The 26,227-nt window shown below is 42.5% G+C and overlaps 1 protein-coding gene across 1 annotated transcript in view; it reads right to left on the bottom strand.

Annotated features, from left to right (window-relative positions):
* The window catches only part of pou6f2 (POU class 6 homeobox 2), a gene marked incomplete at both ends in the record, with an annotated part of 125,549 nt that overhangs the window by 26,741 nt on the left and 72,581 nt on the right, over positions 1-26,227 (bottom strand). Inside the window, one exon of the mRNA XM_084048752.1 lies at positions 8,689-8,826. Within this exon, the coding sequence (XP_083904878.1) occupies positions 8,689-8,826 (138 nt within the window). The remainder of the gene's footprint in view (positions 1-8,688; positions 8,827-26,227) is intronic.

The raw sequence follows: 26,227 nt of genomic DNA, 5'->3' as shown, positions 1-26,227 counted from the left end.
CTTTACACCGGAGTCCGGGACAAACAAAGTCCCGTACGGGACACGCCCCTTTTGGCTCAAATACGGGGCGTCCCGGCTAATACGGGACTGTTGGCAACCCTAATCATTGTGTGTGTGTGTGTGTGTGTGTGTGTGTGTGTGTGTGTGTGTGTGTGTGTGTGCGTGTGCGTGTGCGTGTGCGTGTGCGTGTGCGTGTGCGTGTGTGTGAGACGTGTGTGTGTGTGTGTGTGTGTGTGTGTGTGTGTGTGTGTGTGTGTGTGTGTGTGTGTGTGTGTGTGTGTGTGTGTGTGTGTGTGTGTGTGTGTGTGTGTGTGTGTGTGTGTGTGCTGGTGGTGACTGTGACTGTTTTATCTATCAGCAAACCAAGACAGGGACGAGAGGAGAGGCATGGACGTGTGCATGCGTGTGTGTGCGACTGTGCGTGTGTGTGTGTGTGGAGAAGGAAATAAATAGATAGATCATAGAGGGACTGAGAGAGAGACAAGCATATAGAAAGAGTGTCAGCAGGGAGTCACAGAGAGGGAACTACAGAGTCCTATGGTGCACTTGACCCCCGTCTTCCAATCCCTTCATCTCTCCCTCTCCTCACCCTCTCCTCTCCTCTCCTCCAACTAATTTCCTCTCTTCCTCACTCCTCTCCTCTCTTCTCCTCTCCTCTCCTCTCCTTCTCCTCTCCTCCCCTGCTCTCCTCCTCTCCTCTCCTCTGTGGTTGTACTCAGGAAGGGCCAGATCAAAGGGAATGGCAGAGTGTCACTGCAGTGTTTTAAGCTCTCAGAAGCTGACAGAATGTGGCCAAGAGTGCTGCTTTGGGTTCTTAGCACCTCTTCACCATGATGAAGGTTAATGTTATCTGTAGGGGTCATGGGCACTGTTGCCAGATTTTGCGAGAGACATAAGGAACAAGGTCTATGAAAATAAGCCCAAAAGAAGAGACTAGGCCACATGAGCACGTTAAACATATACAATGGCTATTTGAAAATAGCCGATCTGTTGCAAATCTGCTATTTTCTGCTGTCTGCTATTTTCTAAAGTAATAATAACCAGAAAAAGTGCTCACAGGTCTCCGCAAGGTCAGGTAGGTTATTGTGGGCCAGCATTGTTCGGAATTTGCCAATCAGGATGGAACATGAAAAATCGGACGGATCCGTCTTGATCACTTGACTATAGAGATAATGTGTACCAATTTGCGTGATGTTTGGACAAAATTTGTAGGAGTAATTTAAAAAATAAAGTTTTGCAAAAATTCGCCTCCTGGTGGTGCTATAATAGGGCAATATTAAAAGGGTGGCATTTGGTCCCCTACATAGTGCAAATGTGCGTGCAAAGTTTCACCGCAATCGGACACTGCGTTCATGATTTGCGGCAATATTTTCAAAACGGGCCACTCCTGCATATAGGCTACTTTAGAATCTGATTGGTCAATCTTAACCAATCACCACCCGCTGACAGCTCTCCTCTCCACTCCAGCCTCATTGCGCTGGGTGGATGAGATGCCCATCATCGTTCTAAGCTACAGTATGTGTCATTTGGTCTGGGTCACAGCATCTGGTCAAAAAGGGGACCTACTTGACCTAAAATCAAGCCACTGTGCTTTTGAACATGACTCCTCTTTGATAAAAAAGGGGGTCCATTTACACTTGTATTTCTGTGTTTCCTTTTTAGATATGAACAAACCAATAAGTATATCATATCTGTCTGGTGGAAACCTCACACGGTATGTCCCAAACCAATAAAAAAATGTAAACAGCAAAAGTAGCAGATCTACAAGCTCAAAATTCAATATTGTAGATCTGCTACTTTTGATTTAGTTTGTGTGACGCTGTAGCATGATCAAGTAGGGCGTTAATTTATGAAAAAACTGTTAGAATACGGAGATAAGAGGTTTCTCCACGACAGCAACAACCGATATATATATTTTTACTGTGCACATATACAGCTTCGCCGCACGCCAGCTGGGTCTTTTATCTCTCCCCCTGGCCTTATAGCTGCTTCCACCGCCACAGTGCTAGCTAATCTGATTCCTCCTGCCCCCCCACCCCCACTCCCTCCTCTGTCTCATGTCTACACCCCCCTACTCCTCTCTTTGACATAATAGGGAAGGATCAGCCGGAGAAAGGTGGGCCGGCGATCTGTAATTCATCCCCGCCACGGCTCATTTGCTTACGTTGCTTCGCATTAGAAGATAGATAATTTATCTCTCTCTCCGCGTCCGTCGCCTCTACAGATTCCCCCTGTAATGTAGTCTCCTGCCACTTAGCATATTTTATTGCCTCGCGCCTGACGCTCTTGTCCACCCCCCACCCCCCACCCCCCTCCACCGAGTCCCAGAGATCCCCGCTTCGCATGCCTTGTGCAGCGGGGGAACTTGTTCCACTCAATTATTCATCGTCATTGGACTAAGTGGTTGTTCTATAAGCATAATAAAAGAGCAATGTACTGACAGCTCGGCTCTCATCTCAACCATTGCCACCGTGCGTAGCTACTCGCTCTTATTCCTTCAGTGTCGCACGCTGCTTATAGGCAACATAGCTCTTTGGTGGGCCAAGTCAGTTGTCTTGTGGGTAACTTCATAGGATCGCTCTATTTTACAATTGAGAAAATGTAGGCATTCAAGATATTAACGCAGAGGGTTATGAAGCAGCATTCAAAAACATCCTGTCATGCAACAGGATTCCTGTCTGTGACTGTCATTCTCTCTCTCTCTCTCTCTCTCTCTCTCTCTCTCTCTCTCTCTCTCTCTCTCTTTCTCTTCGCATTCTTTTTTCTTTCCAGCCACCTGTGTTTGTTTTTCACCCTAGGTCAGTGTGGTTCCCAAACTTTTCAGCCTGTGACCCTCCAAATAATCATATTTGAATAGACCCCCCACCCTGACAAGCACTTGGAATTAAGGCATTACATTTAGTTTGACTCGGTTCCACAGATAAATATTGTGAAGATAGCCGAACTACAAGCTCACAAGCTCACAACGCCTCGCACTACGAGCTTGTAGATCGGCTATTTTCACAATGTTCACCTCTTTCTTACATAATATTTGACAATTTGGTATTAAAAAGGTCTTCTTAAAGTCATTAAATTGTTACTTTAGAAAAGTGCAGATACCCTGTATACACTTATACTGTATGTTGTTGTTTTTTTTTACTGTTGAGTGAGAAAACAATGTTGCACATTAAGCTAATCATCTGGGGACCATCCAATAATAATAATTTGGCACACAGAGTGGGAACCACTGCCCTAGTTGGTGTGGTGTGTCAGGGGCCCGGTCCGGTTCTTCCATGCTCTTGCGGCCCAGCAGAAATCATTAAGATTAAGCTGGCTGTTGTTTCCACAGAAATGTCATCTCATCTCTCCGGCCAGGGCAATCTGTGACTTTAAGCCACGGTCGCCAGCCAATATCTCTGTCCATCCTTTTCTTTCCTGCATCCTCCGTGCCGCGAATTGAGACCCATGAAGGGAAGAAATGTTTAAGGACTTCTGTCCCTTTTGTCATTGTGTAAAAATATGGCTTCACAATGATCTATAATGCACTTAGTTTTTTGATCCATTTCCATATACACTGGATACTCTCTGTGGACATTTCGCCCTCTATTGAACTATTGTCTTTGCTTCCCACGTATGAGGGTAAAATAGTTGTACACCTTGTGGGGCCAGTATCAGGTTATACAATACTGTGTTTATTATTTCTCTGAGGGTCCATCAAACTGTTTGTATTGCATTTGAGCTTTGCGAGCTTTACGGCCTAAACTTACGTTGCCGGGTTAATTATTGAGCACACGGGTCCTATTTGGGGCCATTTTTCATACTCTCAGAGTTAAGGTAGCTCTCCACCGCACCGACGTTGACGACGGTAAGTGTTGGAAAGCGTCTGTTGCCGAAAATCAGCTGTTGAATGGGCGGTGGGTACACCGTTGCGTCGGGTCGGAAGTTGTAAGGAAGCGGCGACTGTCGGATAGCAGCGGGCTTGTTGTTGAGAAAGACATCAAGCCATAGGCTATTTTTAGCACCATAGTAGCCGTCTGTCGGTGTCGACTCTCAGGTGCATTCAGCTACTTTCTTTCACACCTTCCAACCGACTGATCTCCCGACTTCATTCGACTGCCAGTCTGTAATAATCTGCAGTAGTCTGTTTGGTGGAGAGCTACCTTTACTTTGCAGCGTTAATTATTGAGCATGTGCACACAGGTCCATTTGGGGACCATTTTTAATACTCGCAAGAGTTAAAGGAACACTGAGGATTTTACGGTGTGCTCCTCCTTTACCTGGTGTTCCCAGTATTAGGACAAGTGGTGTGTGCACTGTTGCCAGATATTGAGAGAGAAATAAGCAGCCAGGTCTATGAAAACAAGCCCAAAAGATGCGACTAGGCTACATGCACTTTAAACTTGTATACATTGGCCATTTGAAAATAACCGCCCACAACGTGTCACATGACGCATTGTGAGCTTGTAAATCTGCAATTTTCAAAAAGATCTTGAAAAGAAAAAGTTAAATATTTGGAATATATATATTGTTTTTAAAAGCCAGTTGGGTGTCTGCGGAGAAATACATTAATTTGGATATCCTTGACATGCAAATGTTGCAAACTGGTTTAAACAATAATTAAAAAAAATCCGAAGCAAGCCCAAAAAAACCTGCAACCCCGCAACTACCAATATTATTTAAATAAACTTTACAGAAAAACAAGCCCAAAGTCTGCTTATAATAAGCAGACATGGCAACGCTGGCCCTGGGGGCCCTGGCTTTTACACTAAAGGCAGAGGAGACACAGTGAAGGGAATGAATGGGCCCGGAAGTGCAGTCGCTGGGGGAGGAGGTTAACGCACCAAACACAACCACGAGGCTCCGGGGTTAACAGAACTGGGATTTCCCCACACACAGACCGTTCAAGGGAGGCGTCTACAATTTTCAGGTCATCCTTGAAAGAACCCTTAATCTTCCTATATTCCCACCTCAGTTCTTCTCCTCCAGAATAAAAGTCGGAGGTGAAGTGAAAATTCACAGGGAACGGATGTTTTTTTTTTTATAAAAGCGCGGGAGCGAGGCATACAATTGTACAATGAGAAACCTCTGAAGGGGAGAATAATCTTAAGACTGAGAATTGAACTGTATTAACAGTATTTTCTTTGCTTAATTAAAATTAACCAAGAAAATAATCATCGATCTTCTTTAGAGGCCAAAGAAGCCCGGGACCAATGTAGTTACATATTCAAATAAAAATCAAGATCAAAGCGAAAACACATCTCAAGGTCTCCAGACACGTTCCAAGTACGCGTCTCTTTTATGAGACTTTGAGAATAAAGTAGCAGTTCAAAAAGGAAAGGTGTAAAAAAAATAAAAATAAATAAATGGTAACCAATTTGTTTTTAATGTAGAGAGAATAATCGCACATCCACTGTTACTTATTTCAGGTGCGTTGGATAGTAGATCATCTGAATCAAACAAGAAGTCCCGCACACTGTATCTTGCTGTGGCAACTCACTTTTTTTAATGACAAACGTTTCGGTCCGTCTGCACCTTCCTCAATAGTGTCTTATTAACCAATTTGTTTTTAAAAATTCCTGGCATTCAACATATTCATTAGTGTATTTAAAAAAATCAAGCAAATATCACATACTCTGGTGTGAAGAAACAAACTAAAATTGATGAAAGCTTCCTCCCTGTCTCCCTCTCTACGACAGGGAGTGTAGCTTCTTTTGTAATGGTTGCTGAACCTCTGAGGGTGTTTGTCGGGTCCTCCAGCCATGTTTACAGGCAGACATTAGCCCCCAAGTATGGGGAAAGAAGGAAGGTTAGGGAGAGGTTAAGTGTAGTTGCTTATTTTGGGCTTGCTTCCTAATGTTGTTTAAACCAGTGGTTCTCAAAAATTGTCATGTCAAGGACTCCCGAATTAACATGTATTATTATTGTTCGCGGACCCTCATCTGAAAATATTTTGTTCCAGGGACCCCCGTACCAGATTTGTGTAGTTAGAATGTTTCAAATATATTCCACATTTTGCACTCCCCCCCCCCCCAAGATTTTTTTTGACAATAGCAAATCTGAGCCTGTGGATCTGCTATTTTCAAATAGCTGATGTATATAGGTTTAAAGTGTGACCCAGTCACCTCTTTTGGGATTGTTTTCATAGACCTGGTTGCTTGTTTTCCTCGCCAAACCTGGCAACGCTGCTGAGGGTGTGTTTGTTGGATCCTCCAGCCACGTTTACAGGCAGACACATATATCCCCAAGTATGGGGGAGGAAGGAAGTTTAAGGAGAAATGGGGGACCGACCCTCTCTGATAGGGGTGGTGGCACAAGTCACAGGGCCCCCTCTCTCTCTGAATAATGCCAGGGAATAATAATGAGGAGGGGCAGCAAAGGCTGTAGCTCCGGGCTTTGACCGTCTTAGTGACCTGATTATGTCAGGGAGTGTCAGCCGCCAAAGATACTACAAAAGCACAGAGCGTCCCATCAAATGCATATCCATGGCGATCTGTCCCCCAGCGCTCCAGGCTGCCTCGGAGCCAGTGAGGCTCCGTCCATAGTGTATCATTACCAGCGTTTAACATCAAGGGCTTTAATGCACGGGAGCGCGCGAGCACACGCACGCACGCGCACGCACACGCACACACACACACACACACACACACACACACACACACACACACACACACACACACACGGCAACTCATACAAACACTGTACTATAAACCAGTAGTTCTCAAACTTTTCGGGCCGCAGACCCCCCGCCCACATCAGATTTGTTTTTATGGCAGGGACCCCCAGAAGAGAAGATTTGTGTTAAAAAATTCAAAATTATTAAAAAATGACAAGATTTTTGAATAGCCAAACATATAAAATATGGATAAAGGGGTTAAACACATTTTGCTGGGGGACCCACGGCCTGGAACCCCCCCCCACTTTGAGAACCACTGCAATAAACATAGCATGCTATACCGGTATACTAATTTATGCCTGATTTATACTTGGTTATATATAGCAGAGTTACAAGCATGTGCTTCGACGCATTGTGAGCTTGTAGATCGGGCTAGTTTTGGGGTGTGAAACACCAGTGCACTGCCTTTAGGCACATTGGCGCTGCACTTGAATGCAGCAGGCTGTATGCGTACACACACAGCAGTACAACATGAGGTGTTGGTTCGCGGCGTGTTTTAAAGTTAGCATGATCAGTAAAAGTGGTGTGTTAAAAGGTTGGAACGACGGGGCTATGGTAAACAACATGGTCTGGCGTGAAAGGGCACGTCGTCCATACAATTTTCCTTTATAATATGCCGTGTGCACCTGGCGATAAGATGATTCATTAGATAGGGCCCCGCTGTGACAAGCATCATCGTTCAAGCCTCTGGCTACTGATGGAACAATTCTGCAGCCACCCTGTAAATATGACAAGGTCAGCGTTTTACTGCGACAGCACAGGCGCATGATGCGGATAAGAGAGAGAGAAGGGCTTTGTTTATTTCCCCAAAAAAGGCTTAACATACGACCGTGCTGTGGACAAACCACTGTGAACTGAACGCAAGAAATCCACCTTTAGAAATGGTGGAGAGAGATCAGAAACACTACAGCACTACCTGTAATCGGTTGTAGCTGTGGGTTCCTGTACTGAATGGCACAGGTTCATACCTGTCTGGAATTGTCTAGGGATCAGTGGTTCTCAACCTTTTCTGGATCAGGGCCCACTTGAAAATAGAGTTTGCGGCCCACCCATCTGACCCCTTAACAGTAACATAGAATACTTTGGCACATCGGTATCACAATGAAAACTATTTTTTCAAGGGTTTAAAGAAGAAAAAACATATGACATATATCATTTGTTTTAACATCATAATTTTTTATTAATGTTATTAATGTTATCATTCAAATCTTTGGGGCCCACTTGCAATGCCCTTGTGGCCCAGTGGGCCGCGGCCCATAGGTTGATAATCACTGGTCTAGATGGGTTGATGTACATTATTTTTTGACTGAGGACTGGGGGTTCCCTTTGGTGTGTGTGTGTGTGTGTGTGTGTGTGTGTGTGTGTGTGTGTGTGTGTGTGTGTGTGTGTGTGTGTGTGTGTGTGTGTGTGTGTGTGTGTGTGTGTGTGTGTGTGTGTGTGTGTGTGTGTGTGTGTGTGTGTGTGTGTGTGTGTGTGTGTGTCATGAATTGTAACATTAAGGGCCCTATCTTCCACCGGTGCTATACTGGCCAGGGAGTGTTGGGCGGGCGGAGTAGGACGAAGGCTCTACGTTCTCCCGGGGGGGGGGGGGGGGGGCTCCTCACTGGCAGGTGAGTCAGTAGGATACAACAGCAGTGACAACACAGACATGTGTGTGGGGAGAAAAAGGGGTAAAAAAAAGAAGAAGAATAGTATGGGGTATAGGGGCCAAACAGACTGTGCCAGCATTATGCAGCATCTTTGGCCAGCTAGCAATGTTAACGTCTTGCGGTATTTAACCACTTAGCTCAGTACTTGGTCTGCTCTTTTTTCGCCATATACACACCAAACCTCTTTGCCGTAAATAGCCGATCTAGTAGATCTGCTCGTTTTGGCTAATGTTTTCCCCCAGAATAAGGATGCTGTAGGTTAATGTAAAAAAAAGATCCTATCACACAAAGATTTGGTGACCCCCCCTGTAGTAACTCTGAGGACCCTTAGGGGTCCAAGACCCCCTGTTAGCGTGTCATCCTGCCACGACGTTGATCCTCACTCACCTGTCCTTGTGCATTGGTGACCAGCTGTCCCGTGGCTCCTTGCAGGTTGGACAGGGCGTTGCCGAACACCTGTGACCCAGCGATGGAGCCCATGGCCGCTGCTGCAGCCACCGCCGCCTGGCTGGCCAGCGGATTCAGCTGGTGAGAAGAAAGAAAGAAACAATCACCACATCTATTAAAGCCCCATTTGCTCACATCGTGGACCCATATGATACCCATTCTTGTTCAATTTCTTCCTTCCCGATAACGATTCTGATACCCATAACCCGCGTATCGGTCCGATATACGATGTACGATACCGATCCGATACCAGTGTGTAATTTAAACAAATCTAGGACAGTGGTTCTCAAAGTGGGGTCCAGGGACAATCTGAGTTCCTTGAGCAGGTTCCAAATGGACCCTTACGGGTCTGTAACTCTGAGAGTTATGGGGGTCCTTGAAATTAAAAGGTTTGAGAACCAGTGATCTAGGAATTAATAAAAATGCCATTAATAATTGTTAATGTGCCGCTACAAGTTAGTAAAATGATAATAATGTAAATAATACAGTAAGAGAATAAAACAGTCGTGCAACATCAACTGAAGCGATCAAAATATTACTGTAAAATGAAATATCCTCATGTGATAAATGACGTGGATCGGAATGGTATATACTGGCATACTCGCTGATACTGATACCAGCATTTTAGGCAGTATTATCGGCAGCTTTTTCCGATACTGGTATCGGTGTATATCGGAACAACTCTTAATTCTTGTGCAGTGCTGTGGAAGAGGACAACACACACACAGTGAAGGCTTCATCATCAAGCAGAGCTTTGTTTGTTACCAGTGGTCACAATAGGGCCAAACTGCACTGAGGTCTGTTAGGGTCCAGAGAGTGTATAGTGAGGACTTGCACAGTCCATCATACATGCTCCCAGAGGTCTGTGCTCCTCCACAACCACAACCCAGCAGGAGGCTCCCGCCGAGGGAGGAGCAGTGAAAAAAAGGAGGGAGGGAGATTGTGAATAAGTGGCCGTTTTACCACTTTAAGTGTTTCCCCTGGCCCCCCCAGGGCTCCCCATGGGCTGAGCACAGCTTTCCTACCAGGAGCCCACGGCCCGACAACCATCTACCTCTCACAATGGAAGCGAGGCGATGAGGCCATGCATCAAACGTATGGTCAAGCCGCCTCGATATATACTACGCTTCGACTACAAAATTACTCTGGCCCGTCATAACGCACACTGCCTCCGTTACTTTTGAGGGAGAGAATGGTTTTTAAAATGATCATCCTCCTCACTCCCTGTTGTAAATGGACCCATCTGGTGTAGTAGAGCCCTGTGGTTGTGAAAAGAGGCTCGCGGTGACGGTCGGAGGCTGCAGCGCGGCCCGGCCCACATCGTTGAGATTACCCATATAAATCAAGGCGATAACCACTTATTAGGGACTGAAAATGCACTGCTGATTTGGTTGCAGCACAGCAGAGCAAAGTCTTATTAGGTTGAGTAAGTAGATCAAAGAAGCAGGCGGGCAGAGGAGACCACCCAATTACTCAACAGAATAGAGAAATAATAGAAACACTACTGCTTACTCCTGGCTGGTAATATTAGTGGGCTGATGATACACATTTAACCTGGGCAAAGCGGTTTAAATTATAAATAAGCAATAAATACTTCGCCTCCACAAAAAAAGAGAGAAAAAGAACAAAACATTTTTGAATGATATAAATAGTAGAACGTGTTTTAAATGTATTACTATTATGATTGTTATTATTTTTATTTTATTATTATTACTATTTGTATTATTATTATTATTATTATTATTGTAGTATTATTGTATATACATTATACATTACATTACAATGTTGTGTAACAGTCAAGATATCTTAAATCCTTTTTTACCAAGGGCATAAACTTCACTCATATCTCTTTCCACACTTTTCCAGGTCTTGAGGGGAATTAAGCTCTGTTCAGTTGGGATCATTGAGTTGCCATTCATCTATTTTCTTACTCCACCACCATATATTATTACACTTTCTGAAATCAAATGATGAAAAAATGCCACGGAGCGATCGATACTTTTTCATTGACAGTAAAGGTTAAGCACATTAAGAATGACACCGCATTTGTCTTATGAAATCATATTTCATGTTGGTGGCCTCAAATTGGCCGTGATTGATATTGCGTCTCCTCCGTCTGAAAGTCATCCAGTTCTTTCTCGATAATCGCAAGATTGTCTTTTATGTGCCCGGTGTTTGTCCTTCCTGCGTCTCAAATGTTAAGGGAGCATAAAGGTGCCTTTTGACTTGACATTTTTCTTTCCTCAAAGGGCACGGGGTTGCAGAATCACAATAAATCTCTAATTCGCAATCTGACATTGGTCACGGTTTGTCAAAAAGTTCACCAATGAACACTTTAAAAGATTCAACACAGGAATATTACATTTACAATAAACTAGTGATAGCATAAAAGCTGGACTCAGAGAAAAGAGTTCAACAGTGACAGAAGCATATATTTACCACTTTTCACAAAAGTAATCGTTTTTGAAACATGTCACTCCACTGTGATATATGTGCCCCGAAGTAATCTTGTCATTTTGGACATCCATCGTCGGTGATATGCACTGACTCTTAACCTTAAAACACATTTGATTCATTTCAGATTACGTTTGAGGCGATGTTGACAGAGATAACAAATAGTTTGTCTGCACACCAAATTGCCCTTTTCCAGAATATCTTGCCAAGAAGACAGGTCTTAATTTATACTCATTCATAATCTGATCACATGACTGAAATGTCCATCACATACACTGTAGTATAACCAAAACCGCACTGCTGATGTTTTTCATTTTGTTATTTTAAAGCACCTTTCTAATTATATAATAGCTCATTCTATTACAACGCTTTACATTTCCTGAACAAACAAAATACAACGAGCTCAGTATTAGAGAGAAAAAAATCACTGGCCATCATCTGCAAACATAAAGAGACAGAGTTTCTCAGTATGCTTTGTCACCGCAGTAAAGGGGGAAGATTGAAGGGTAAGGAAAGCTTATCTTGCCTAAAATCTTCAAGTAAATACGTGTATCAGTGAGAGGGCACCTGGGGCCGGATGGTGGACGCTGATATCAGCCAGGGATTGCATTAGCAGATAATCTGAACGACGGATCCCCTCCGTCACCGCCGAGAAGAAGTAAATCAAACATGTTTAGGGACACATACTAATAATAAGGTCCGGTTTTGGAGAGGAAAGGATTCACTAAGCAGATTCAACAAGGAACTGGCTGTTCCGATAGTGATACCGATACTAGTATCAAAAAAGCTGCCGATTTTGCTTAAAATGCAAATCGGTATCGGTGAGTATGCCAGTCTATGCCATTCCCGTACCACATAATTTATCACATGATATGTCATTTACAGTACTCAATTATTTTGTATTTTGAATACTTCAGTTGATGTTGCACTACTGTTTTATATTTTTTATTTTTATGTATTCCTAGATCAGTGGTTCTTAGTTTTAGTGGTTTAATTTCAAGGACCCCATAACTCTCAAGAGTTACAGACCTGTAATGGTCCATTTGGAACGGCCTCAAGGAACCCTGAGGGTCCCTGGACCCCTCTTTGAGAGCCACTATCCTAGATTATTTTTAAATTACACACAGGTATCGGATCAGTACTCGGTATCGACCGATACGCAAGTAATTACGGGGACAGAGCTCTGCTCTGTACACGTATTGTTATTGGCAGTATTCTGTCACTTCTTCTTCTTCTTCTTCTTCTTCTTCTTCTGCCACTTTTCGCAGTTCTGGCTGAACCGTGCAGTCGCTTTTTACGAAACTCGGCCATATGGTAGATGGTCATGAAAAACGATCAAAAAATAATTCTCACAATCTTTCGTCCAAAGGTGGCGCTATAGCACTCAATTGAAAATGCCAACTTTGACCAGGTACAACTCATGCCCTGTTTGACCTACAGCCATGAAACTTGGATACACATATGCGTCTCCTCATGCTGAACAACTTTCACACTCTGACTTTTGACCTCTGACCTTTAGATCTCCCACCATTTTGAATTATATGAAAAACAGTCATTGGCTCCTAACTTCTGCATTTTTTCACTTATGGAAAATCCGTTGGAAATTTTTGTAGAAAGTGGTCCAAAGTTCAAGTGTGAAACGTTTCGTGCAGATTGCTCAAAAATCCCAGGAGGAGATAGATTTTAACTATTACAGTTTTATGAAAATTATTCATCTGTGCCTAAAACATACATGCAGACTCACATTTCTTTGAAACTTTGCAGAAATGTACAGGGTCATTCCAAATATCACTGAAACCAATCTTACTCCAATTGGCCAAAAGGGGGCGCTATAGCAATTTTTTGAAAAGGCAGACTTTAAACAGGCATAAGTCATGCCTCGTTTGGCCGAAAGTCGTGAAACTTGCTTACACATGTGCCTTGACTCATGAGGAACACACGTATCGATTTGACCATTAAGCTCCGCCCTTAGATTTTCCGCAATTTTGAGCAGTTTGAAAAATACTTGTTTTTGCCAGTTCTGGCTTAACCGTGCATACGCTTTTTACGAAACTCGGCCATATGGTAGATGCTCATGAAAAACTACCAAGAAATAATTCTCACACTCATTCGTCAAAGGGTGGCGCTATAGCACTCAATTGAAAGTGCCAACTTTGAACAGGTACAACTCATGCCCTGTTTGACCTACAACCATGAAACTTCGATACACACATGCGTCTCTTCATGCCCGACAACTTTCGTGGTCTGACTTTTGACCTCTGACCTTTAGATCGCCCACCATTTTGAATTATATGAAAAACAGTCATTGGCTCCTAACTTCTGCATTTTTTCACTTATGGAAAATCCGTTGGAAATTTTTGTAGGCAGTGGTCCAAAGTTCATGTGTAAAATGTTTCGTGCAGATTGCTCAAAAATCCCAGGAGGAGATAGATTTTAACTATTACAGTTTTATGAAAATTATTCATCTGTGCCTAAAACATACATGCAGACTCACATTTCTTTGAAACTTGGCAGAAATGTACAGGGTCATTCCAAATATCACTGAAACCAATCTCACTCCAATTGGCCAAAAGGGGGCGCTATAGCAATTTTTTGAAAAGGCAGACTTTAAACAGGCATAAGTCATGCCTCGTTTGGCCGAAAGTCGTGAAACTTGCTTACACATGCGCCTTGACTCATGAGGAACACATCTATCGCTTTGACCAGTAAGCTCCGCCCTTAGATTGTCCGCAATTTTGAGCAGTTTGAAAAACACTTAAACCCAGGATTTTTCAGCTATTTGCGAGAAACTGTATCATCTGTTTGATCTCCTTTTTCACAGTTACTTATCTGTTGGGCCAATGGCGTCTCCCTTCAATGAAGGCCTCACAATCTCAGGGTCGCCAGTTCAAGCCTCACTTGATGCAGACTTAATTTAAGTTGAATTGCAAACAACATGACTGTATCATTGAATACATGTGCAACTGTTAAAGGTAATGATGAAATGCTTCTTGAAGAGAGTATGTTTTTGCAATGTATGACAAACTTCATTGTGAAAATAACCGATCTACAATCTCAAAACTTTTCAGATAGCAACATGTTTCTGAGCTTGTAGATCGGCTGCTTTCACTGGTTCACTTTTATCTTCAACAGATGACCTCAGCCTGGACAAAGCTATAGCCCTATAGGTAGTGTCTCAGCCTGTGAATCCAAAGGCCGAGAGTTTGATTCCTGTCAATGGCAATAGGTTGAGATGTCAATGGGTGAGGTTTTTCACCTGGGATTGCCCCCCTGCGTCCTATATATGACCACCTCAGCTGGGTTGGGCTGAAAAGAATATTCGCCTGTTGGAATCATTTGCTTTGTCTCAATTTCAATCTATTCCCTTTCCATGTCTTATTGTGCTATTATTGCACTTTGCTTTTTGTCTGTCTGTCTGTGGGTGGGTCATTCCACTTTTCAATTGCATTGCACAAAACATAACTGCATCAAATAATGCATGTGCAATTGTTAAAGATAACATGAAATGCTAATTTGAGAGTATTTCATGTTAAAGATAACATGAAATGCTTATTCAAAAGTATTGTTGTCAAAACTCTCTCTCTCTTCAATCTATTCCGTTTCCATGTCTCTCTCTCTCTCTATTCACTGGCCCCGTATTATCGCTGCTTGCAGCTATATTTACGGGGCCAGAGCTCTGCTCTGGACACGTATTGTTATTCGCATTATTCTGTCACTTCTTCTGCCACTTTTCGCAGTTCTGGCTGAACCGTGCAGTCGCTTTTTACGAAACTCGGCCATATGGTAGATGGTCATGAAAAACGATCAAGAAATAATTCTCACACTCATTCGTCAAAAGGTGGCGCTATAGCACTCAATTGAAAAATGGCAACTTTGAACAGGTACAACTCATGCCCTGTTTGACCTACAGCCATGAAACTTGGATACACATATGCGTCTCCTCATGCTGAACAACTTTCACCCTCTGACTTTTGACCTCTGACCTTTAGATCTCCCACCATTTTGAATTATATGAAAAACAGTCATTGGCTCCTAACTTCTGCATTTTTTCACTTATGGAAAATCCGTTGGAAATTTTTGTAGGCAGTGGTCCAAGGTTCAAGTGCTAAACGTTTCGTGCAGATTGCTCAAAAATCCCAGGAGGAGATAGATTTTAACTATTACAGTTTAAAGAAAATTATTCATCTGTGCCTAAAACATACATGCAGACTCACATTTCTTTGAAACTTTGCAGAAATGTACAGGGTCATTCCAAATATCACTGAAACCAATCTTACTCCAATTGGCCAAAAGGGGGCGCTATAGCAATTTTTTGAAAAGGCAGACTTTAAACAGGCATAAGTCATGCCTCGTTTGGCCGAAAGTCGTGAAACTTGCTTACACATGTGCCTTGACTCATGAGGAACACACGTATCGATTTGACCATTAAGCTCCGCCCTTAGATTTTCCGCAATTTTGAGCAGTTTGAAAAATACTTGTTTTTGCCAGTTCTGGCTTAACCGTGCATACGCTTTTTACGAAACTCGGCCATATGGTAGATGCTCATGAAAAACTACCAAGAAATAATTCTCAAACTCATTCGTCAAAGGGTGGCGCTATAGCACTCAATTGAAAGTGCCAACTTTGAACAGGTACAACTCATGCCCTGTTTGACCTATAACCATGAAACTTCGATACACACATGCGTCTCTTCATGCCTGACAACTTTCGTGGTCTGACTTTTGACCTCTGACCTTTAGATCTCCCACCATTTTGAATTATATGAAAAACAGTCATTGGCTCCTAACTTCTGCATTTTTTCACTTATGGAAAATCCGTTGGAAATTTTTGTAGGCAGAGGTCCAAAGTTCAAGTGGTAAACGTTTCGTGCAGATTGCTCAAAAATCCCAGGAGGAGATAGATTTTAACTATTACAGTTTTATGAAAATTATTCATCTGTGCCTAAAACATACATGCAGACTCACATTTCTTTGAAACTTTGCAGAAATGTACAGGGTCATTCCAAATATCACTGAAACCAATCTTACTCCAATTGGCCAAAAGGGGGCGCTATAGCAATTTTTTGAAAATGCAGACTTTAAACAGGCATAAGTCATGCCTCGTTTGGCCGAAAGTCGTGAAACTTGCTTACACATGTGCCTTGACTCATGAGGAACACACGTATCGATTTGACCATTAAGCTCCGCCCTTAGATTGTCCGCAATTTTGAGCAGTTTGAAAAACACTTAAACCCAGGATTTTTCAGCTATTTGCGTGAAACTGTATCATCTGTGTGATCTCCTTTTTCACAGTTACTTGTCTGTTGGGCCAATGGCGTCTCCCTTAAATGAATGCCTCACAATCTCAAGGTCGCCAGTTCAAGCCTCACTTGATGTAGACTTAATTTAAGTTGAATTGCAAACAACATGACTGTATCAATGAATACATGTGCAAATGGTAAAGATAACCTGAAATGCTTATTTGAGAGTACGTTTTTTACGTATGACATACTTCATTCTGAAAATAGCTGATCTACAATCTCACAACTTTTCATGGTTTGTGAGCTTGTAGATCGGCTACTTTCACTAGTTTTGGTTCTGAAGAGATGTACAATTTCTTCATTGGTAAATGGCTTGTGAACGAGTGATCTTAGTGTTAGTGAAACAGGGGCTTGGTTCATGAAAGAAGGCAAGAGTTTATGATCTTCAACAGACAATATCAGCCTGGACAAAGCTATAGCACTATAGGTAGTGTTGCAGCCTATTAGTCTGAAGGTTGAGAGTTCGAATCCTGTTAATGGCAGTAGGTTGAGATGTCCAATCAAACCATTATGTTTCCATCTCTCTCTCTCATCAATCTATTGTTTCCATGTCACTCTCTCTCTCTTCAATCTATTCCGTTTCCATGTCTCTCTCTCTCTCTATTCACTGGCCCCGTATTATCGCTGCTTGCAGCTATATTTACGGGGCCAGAGCTCTGCTCTGGACACGTATTGTTATTCGCATTATTCTGTCACTTCTTCTTCTGCCACTTTTCGCAGTTCTGGCTGAACCGCGCTGTCGCTTTTTACGAAACTCGGCCATATGGTAGATGGTCATGAAAAACGATCAAAAAATAATTCTCACAATCTTTCGTCCAAAGGTGGCGCTATAGCACTCAATTGAAAATGCCAACTTTGACCAGGTACAACTCATGCCCTGTTTGACCTACAGCCATGAAACTTGGATACACATATGCGTCTCCTCATGCTGAACAACTTTCACCCTCTGACTTTTGACCTCTGACCTTTAGATCTCCCACCATTTTGAATTATATGAAAAACAGTCATTGGCTCCTAACTTCTGCATTTTTTCACTTATGGAAAATCCGTTGGAAATTTTTGTAGGCAGTGGTCCAAGGTTCAAGTGCTAAACGTTTCGTGCAGATTGCTCAAAAATCCCAGGAGGAGATAGATTTTAACTATTACAGTTTAAAGAAAATTATTCATCTGTGCCTAAAACATACATGCAGACTCACATTTCTTTGAAACTTTGCAGAAATGTACAGGGTCATTCCAAATATCACTGAAACCAATCTTACTCCAATTGGCCAAAAGGGGGCGCTATAGCAATTTTTTGAAAAGGCAGACTTTAAACAGGCATAAGTCATGTCTCGTTTGGCCGAAAGTCGTGAAACTTGCTTACACATGTGCCTTGACTCATGAGGAACACACGTATCGATTTGACCATTAAGCTCCGCCCTTAGATTTTCCGCAATTTTGAGCAGTTTGAAAAATACTTGTTTTTGCCAGTTCTGGCTTAGACTGAGAGAACGAGAGCAATCCATGGTCTCGAAGGGCGGATCCAAACCCAGGCGCCCGGAGCAGGCGCGTCCTCCGATTGCTTCACCAATCTATGTCCCCGCCTCCCCCCCCCTCCCCCCTCCCCCCCCCCGGTCTGTGCACGGAGCAGGCTGACGTCACCAAATTTAGAGCGACGCCCCTCTGCACTCTGAATGGTTAGGAGATAACAAGCTTCAAAGACCATCGTTCCTGCATCGTTCCCCCAGACTTTTTTCTTTTGTAACAAAAAAAATGGCTGGGTTTCCGAGGCTAGTTCTGGCTTAACCGTGCATACGCTTTTTACGAAACTCGGCCATATGGTAGATGCTCATGAAAAACTACCAAGAAATAATTCTCACACTCATTCGTCAAAGGGTGGCACTATAGCACTCAATTGAAAGTGCCAACTTTGAACAGGTACAACTCATGCCCTGTTTGACCTACAACCATGAAACTTCGATACACACATGCGTCTCTTCATGCCCGACAACTTTCGTGGTCTGACTTTTGACCTCTGACCTTTAGATCTCCCACCATTTTGAATTATATGAAAAACAGTCATTGGCTCCTAACTTCTGCATTTTTTCACTTATGGAAAATCCGTTGGAAATTTTTGTAGGCAGAGGTCCAAAGTTCAAGTGGTAAACGTTTCGTGCAGATTGCTCAAAAATCCCAGGAGGAGATAGATTTTAACTATTACAGTTTTATGAAAATTATTCATCTGTGCCTAAAACATACATGCAGACTCACATTTCTTTGAAACTTTGCAGAAATGTACAGGGTCATTCCAAATATCACTGAAACCAATCTTACTCCAATTGGCCAAAAGGGGGCGCTATAGCAATTTTTTGAAAATGCAGACTTTAAACAGGCATAAGTCATGCCTCGTTTGGCCGAAAGTCGTGAAACTTGCTTACACATGTGCCTTGACTCATGAGGAACACACGTATCGATTTGACCATTAAGCTCCGCCCTTAGATTGTCCACAATTTTGAGCAGTTTGAAAAACACTTAAACCCAGGATTTTTCAGCTATTTGCGTGAAACTGTATCATCTGTGTGATGTCCTTTTTCACAGTTACTTGTCTGTTGGGCCAATGGCGTCTCCCTTAAATGAATGCCTCACAATCTCAAGGTCGCCAGTTCAAGCCTCACTTGATGTAGACTTAATTTAAGTTGAATTGCAAACAACATGACTGTATCAATGAATACATGTGCAAATGGTAAAGATAACCTGAAATGCTTATTTGAGAGTACGTTTTTTACGTATGACATACTTCATTCTGAAAATAGCTGATCTACAATCTCACAACTTTTCATGGTTTGTGAGCTTGTAGATCGGCTACTTTCATTAGTTTTGGTTCTGAGGAGATGTACAATTTCTTCATTGGTAAATGGCTTGTGAACGAGTGATCTTAGTGTTAGTGAAACAGGGGCTTGGTTCATGAAAGAAGGCAAGAGTGTATGATCTTCAACAGACAATATCAGCCTGGACAAAGCTATAGCACTATAGGTAGTGTTGCAGCCTATTAGTCTGAAGGTTGAGAGTTCGAATCCTGTTAATGGCAGTAGGTTGAGATGTCCAATCAAACCATTATGTTTCCATCTCTCTCTCTCATCAATCTATTGTTTCCATGTCGCTCTCTCTCTCTTCAATCTATTCCGTTTCCATGTCTCTCTCTCTCTCTATTCACTGGCCCCGTATTATCGCTGCTTGCAGCTATATTACGAATTGTTTTTCGCTCCCTCTCAATTCAAGGCTAATATTAGTTCTGGCTTAACCGTGCTGTCGCTTTTTACGAAACTCGGCCATATGGTAGATGGTCATGAAAAACGATCAAGAAATAATTCTCACAATCTTTCGTCCAAACGTGGCGCTATAGCACTCAATTGAAAATGGCAACTTTGAACAGGTACAACTCATGCCCTGTTTGACCTACAGCCATGAAACCTGGATACACATATGCGTCTCCTCATGCTGAACAACTTTCACCCTCTGACTTTTGACCTCTGACCTTTAGATCTCCCACAATTTTGAATTATATGAAAAACAGTCATTGGCTCCTAACTTCTGCATTTTTTCACTTATGGAAAATCCGTTGGAAATCTTTGTAGGCAGTGGTCCAAAGTTCAAGTGTTAAACGTTTCGTGCAGATTGCTCAAAAATCCCAGGAGGAGATAGATTTTAACTATTACAGTTTTATGAAAATTATTCATCTGTGCCTAAAACATACATGCAGACTCAGATTTCTTTGAAACTTTGCAGAAATGTACAGGGTCATTCCAAATATCATTGAAACCAATCTCACTCCAATTGGCCAAAAGGGGGGCGCTATAGCAATTTTTTGAAAAGGCAGACTTTAAACAGGCATAAGTCATGCCTCGTTTGGCCAAAAGTCGTGAAACTTGCTTACACATGTGCCTTGACTCATGAGGAACACACGTATCGATTTGACCATTAAGCTCCGCCCTTAGATTTTCCGCAATTTTGAGCAGTTTGAAAAATTCTTGTTTTTGCCAGTTCTCGCTTAACCGTGCATACGCTTTTTACGAAACTCGGCCATATGGTAGATGCTCATGAAAAACTACCAAGAAATAATTCTCACACTCATTCGTCAAAGGGTGGCGCTATAGCACTCAATTGAAAGTGCCAACTTTGAACAGGTACAACTCATGCCCTGTTTGACCTACAACCATGACACTTCGATACACACATGCGTCTCTTCATGCCTGACAACTTTCGTGGTCTGACTTTTGACCTCTGACCTTTAGATCGCCCACCATTTTGAATTATATGAAAAACAGTCATTGGCTCATAACTTCTGCATTTTTTCACTTATGGAAAATCCGCCGCTTTTGTTTTGTCGGCAAAGGTCCTAAGTTCATGTGTAAAATGTTTTGTGCAGATTACTCAAAAATCCCAGGAGGAGATAGATTTTAACTATTGCAGTTTTATGAAAATTATTCATCTGCCCCTAACACATACATGCAAGACTCACATTTCTTTGAAACGTTGCAGTAATGTAGAGGGTCATTCCAAATATCACTGAAACTAATCTCACTCCAATTGGCCAAAGGGGGGCGCTATAGCAATTTTTTGAAAATGCAAACTTTAAACAGGCAAAAGTCATGCCTCGTTTGGCCGAAAGTCGTGAAACTTGCTTACACTTGTGCCTTGACTTATGAGGAACACACGTATCGATTTGACCATTAAGCTCCGCCCTTAGATTGTCCGCAATTTTGAGCAGTTTTAAAAACACTTAAACCCAGGATTTTTCAGCTATTTGCGTGAAACTGTATCATCTGTGTGATCTCCTTTTTCACAGTTACTTGTCTGTTGGGCCAATGGCGTCTCCCTTAAATGAATGCCTCACAATCTCAAGGTCACCAGTTCAAGCCTCACTTGATGCAGACTTAATTTAAGTTGAATTTCAAACAACATGACTGTATCAATGAATACATGTGCAAATGGTAAAGATAACCTGAAATGCTTATTTGAGAGTACGTTTTTTCAACGTATGACATACTTCATTCTGAAAATAGCTGATCTACAATCTCACAACTTTTCATGGTTTGTGAGCTTGTAGATCGGCTACTTTCACTAGTTTTGGTTCTGAGGAGATGTACAATTTCTTCATTGGTAAATGGTTTGTGAACGAGTGATCTTAGTGTTAGTGAAACAGGGGCTTGGTTCATGAAAGAAGGCAAGAGTTTATGATCTTCAACAGACAATATCAGCCTGGACAAAGCTATAGCACTATATAGCTATATAGTGTTGCAGCCTATTAGTCTGAAGGTTGAGAGTTCGAATCCTGTTAATGGCAGTAGGTTGAGATGTCCAATCAAGCCATTATATTTCCATCTCTCTCTCTCATCAATCTATTGTTTCCATGTCACTCTCTCTCTTCAATCTATTCCGTTTCCATGTCTCTCTCTCTCTCTATTCACTGGCCCCGTATTATCGCTGCTTGCAGCTATATTGGGTATTGGAATCGGTATCGGGAAGGAAAAATACTATCGGTACATCTCTAATGGTTTTAGCTGAGATGTTCCTGTATACAGTAGCTGTACCCGTATGACAGACTATGCTGACATCCCTGTGGCTTCTGTTGCAGTTCTGTTGAACTTTGTTGAATTTGCTCTAATAATTTGTGATTATTACCCTTCTTGTCCATAAGTTTTTCTGCAAAATGTTATGCCGTCTTGCTGTTCTTTTAGAAAGGTTGTCCTTGAAAGAGAAGCTATTAATCTCAAAAAGAGATTTTTTAAACCCAGGTAAACTCTAGTCAACTAAAGGTCTCTTCTTCAGGGAGTCTTTTGGCTGAAACATGTCAAGAGTTTTTAAAGTGTTTTATTAGGATTGAATAACACCTTTTGCCCTTTTGTACCTTAAAGCTGCACTATGTAACTTTCCTCTCCTACCCACGGATTAGAACCTGGTTTCCTGCACAAGTGCTGACATTTTTACCATTGAGCTAATTGAGCTAATAGAGCCTGCCTGCTTGCTCAGGGGGTAAATTGAATCTGACCTTCAGGTCAAAATTTGTGTCAGATCCTGTGTCTAGGTGAGACGTGACCTTTGACACCATCTAAATGTCTCAGTAGAAGAGCAGGGAGACAAAAAAGTGATATTATATTAACATACCATACAGAGTGGACAAAATTACATTTTATTCATTAAAAAAAGTTACATAGTGAGGCTTTAAAGAGGAGTCACCTTGGTTTTCATCACTTTCTTCGTATTAGTGTTTCGCCTATAGACCAAAAGCATATCTTTCACTACCAGCAAAACCCATTTAGCTGCGCTCATTTATCTGTTTTCCAGAGATTCTAATAAGACATAGATTTGTCAATCTGTAATTACATAAAGTTTAATTAAGAATGAAATATAAATATACATACAAAATGAATTTGGCTAATTCGCCTAAATTGCAAAGTTGAGTAAACACAATAAAGTACCCTACCTACAGTAACTGCAATAGTTAGAGATGCTATACGGCAGCATAATGGATGTGCTCTCGTGGTGAACAGAGATATAGAATGGAATTCAACAAGGCCGCATGCAGAGCTGAACGATTCTCAGGACGAGCACATGTGGAGCCTGGTGGAGGTCTGCTCTGCTCTTCAGTGTTATTGTGACACGCTGATAGGCATCGCGAGAGACGCTTTCAGCATAGCACAATGCAGCAGAATGTATCTTTGATATCATCATTATGTTTTATTCAATGATAGCCTTTTGGGATCATGCTATGTTATTCTGGTGAATCAAAGGTGAAAAGAAAGCAGGGCCTTATAAGGGGCAGGATTTCCTTATTTCTTTTCGCTTTTTTTCTTTCTCCGGCGGTACTGGGTGATAATATGGATAGGTTGGGAAGGGAGAGAGCCGGGATATAAGGAGAGGGGGGAGGGTGGGTGTGTTCAACACCTAAACAGGTGATTTTCCACCGCGGTGGCTCCTCTCAACACCTCGGCAGGAGGCAGAAAATGACAGACCGGCCTCTAGCATCTGTACTGATTGCATGTGTTGGAGGAGATAAACAGTTCCAGTTTGCGGAGGGCTGCATTGAGTGTGTCGTTCCTTTATGTCCCATATGACTCGGGGGCTGCATTGTGCGTCGTTCTTTTATGTCCCATATGACTCAGGCCTTGAAAAGGTTCCAGTGCTACAGAGTCAGTATATATCGTCTGTGTCGGGGCATGAGTCGGGCATCTCAATCTTTTAACTTTTTGTGTTTTTTTCGTAAATTAATACCCTACTTTCTTACATTTTACAGCCTCACACAAAAGCATCAAAAGTAGCAGATCCGCAAGCTCGAAGCAACGCATTTTGAGCTTGTCGATCTGCTATTTTTGCTACTTTTGAATTTGAATCCTGAAACAGTTTTCCACCCGACAATATGCTGTTTGTCGTCAACTGGATTAAGTGACGAAAGAGGTATCGAGACTCTCTGAATGAGAGAAATGTTTGAGACCTTTAACCACAATCCTGGCATCCCTATTTTGGGCTGTTGTCAATTGTCTTTTCTTTTTTTCCCCCAAAGATTGTACAAATATTTTCAAGATTTGCCAAAAATAGCCAAAAATAGCAGATATCTAGAGCGGCTATTTAAAAAAAAAATGGAAGTAAAGCAAAAGTACCTCAAATATGTACTTAAGTACATAGTACTTGAGTAAATGTACTTAGTTACATTCCACCACTGCTTGCACGCTTCTCATGTTGCCAAATACACGGTGCCACACAAGAGAGTCAAAGAATACAAAATAAATGTCTCTGATGAAAAGAAAAGCCTGGCAAATTGTTAAAAATGCATCCTTTGCAGTCTGTATGGGCTTAGAGGGGGGGGGGGATATAAACTCTGGCAAGGCTCTCCGCTAGCCGTTTGACCATGAGGGTCACCTGTGCAGCAACCCGTGTAATCTCCGGAATAGAAGGAAAAATAGCTTTGCCGAAACCGTGGAGAGACCACTGCATGGAGGCTCAAATTGTCTGACACAAACTAAGTGGAGTTGATTCTTGGTTTACTCTTTTCATGTAGCCATTTGAAACCTACTTTGCTTTTCTGACGTACGCAAAACAAAGCAATGAAGACACAGGGATGAACTGTTGCAGTGCATACTGTACTGTAGACCTCTGTGAAACCTCTGCATTCATGTTTAGGACTTCACCAAGTGTCATTTAGTGAAATAAACTGTAGTATGTCGCGTTCGATGCAAAGTAGACATACTGTACTGTAGCTTGGGGTGTCTTTGTTATGACAACCACTGATATTACACAACTGGTCATAAACGTTATAGAGCAGGCCTGCTTTATCAAACTTGAAGACAGTATTTGGAAGTGTTGTAGTACTGGAGTAACATGCCCATATGGGGACCACTTTAAACTAGATTTGAAGGCCGCGTAGCAGCTTGAAAAATCTATAGTACGTCAAGTGGCCGCAGGACTTACTTAGATCAGATCTTTGCAAAAATGTAAATGAAAGTATGAAAAAGCGACGCCACCGAACGCAGCCAGAGGTGACGTGAGTCATCCACCAAAGTGCTCCATCCATCTCTAGCCTTTTCTTTCGGGCCTCGTCGCTTGTCGTCGCTCAAGCAAAAATGTTGCAAAGTGGGCCGAAGAGCGGGGGTAAAAAAGTGAACAATCAATAGCACTATTGCTTCTGGAAGAGAAGAAGGCCCTGTATCTCGGGGAGAAACATGGACGTTCTTTTTTTTTTTTTTTACTCTGAGCCCCACATCTCTGTCTCCTCCCTGCTCTTTTCCTACCCCAGAGTGAATGTAATCAGCTGTGACATGAGAAAACACGTTCTCTGTCTGTCAGGACCCGGCTAGTCCTCCGCTGACAGTCCTCTGCCTCTTCCTTCCACTCCCCTCTCCCCACCCATCATCCACTGTGCTTATGAACATCAAAATGCCATTAGGCCCTCAAAAACACCTCTGGTCCCAGGGTCTACAGGCCTCACACCGTATGGCCCTGCCCTCTGAGGCCCTCTGAGTGCATGGCCGTAGCTCCACCACTGGGCCTCTGCTTCAGCCATTGTGGAAATAAACAACAACCCTTAAGAGGCACAATCGAGAGGCAAAAACTAAAAAACAACACAAAACGACATGGCAGAAAGTGAAAGACAGACATATCAACCGGGGGAAGAAGATGACATCTGACAAATATAATAGTGCCATGTTGGGTGAAGGTTGGACGCTGTAATTGGCGGAGATCAAGGAGGGACGGCGGTGACGAGCGGCGCTAATGGAGTGATGTCATAAGGAGCGGGCCGAAACGACGGGCTAGTTAAAACACGGAGGTTCGGGCTGATCAAATAAAAGGCATTAACTGCAGGAAATGGACATCCCGGGCGGTGTCAGAAATGGCCGGGCCTAATGAGGCAAAATGCAAATGAAGGCAGGAGAGAGTCGTGAAAACGCTCAAACTCACTATAAAGGAATGACAGAGTGCCGGACAGTGGTCGTCAATCTTCCCTCTCATTACCTTCATGTGAAATTAACAGCGGCTTTAATCATTACATAAAATCTGCTCCGGCCCATTTGTTGGTAATTGTGAAGCACGGAGGTGCAGAGTGGATTCTTTGCCATCCATCACCGCAGCAGTATATTTCCAATGGTCGGAGGGGGGGGGGGGGGGAGACACACACTCGATGAGTAAAAAAATAAGTTATACTACATTCCTTTCACACTATTCCTCTTCCTGAGGAATGATCTATAATATTTA

The sequence above is a fragment of the Gymnoscopelus microlampas genome (genome assembly GCF_963454915.1).
Source record: "Gymnoscopelus microlampas genome assembly, chromosome: 22".
Classification (NCBI taxonomy): domain Eukaryota; kingdom Metazoa; phylum Chordata; class Actinopteri; order Myctophiformes; family Myctophidae; genus Gymnoscopelus; species Gymnoscopelus microlampas.
Note: the sequence above shows the minus strand (reverse complement) of the source record. Positions and strands in the feature narration are given on the sequence as shown.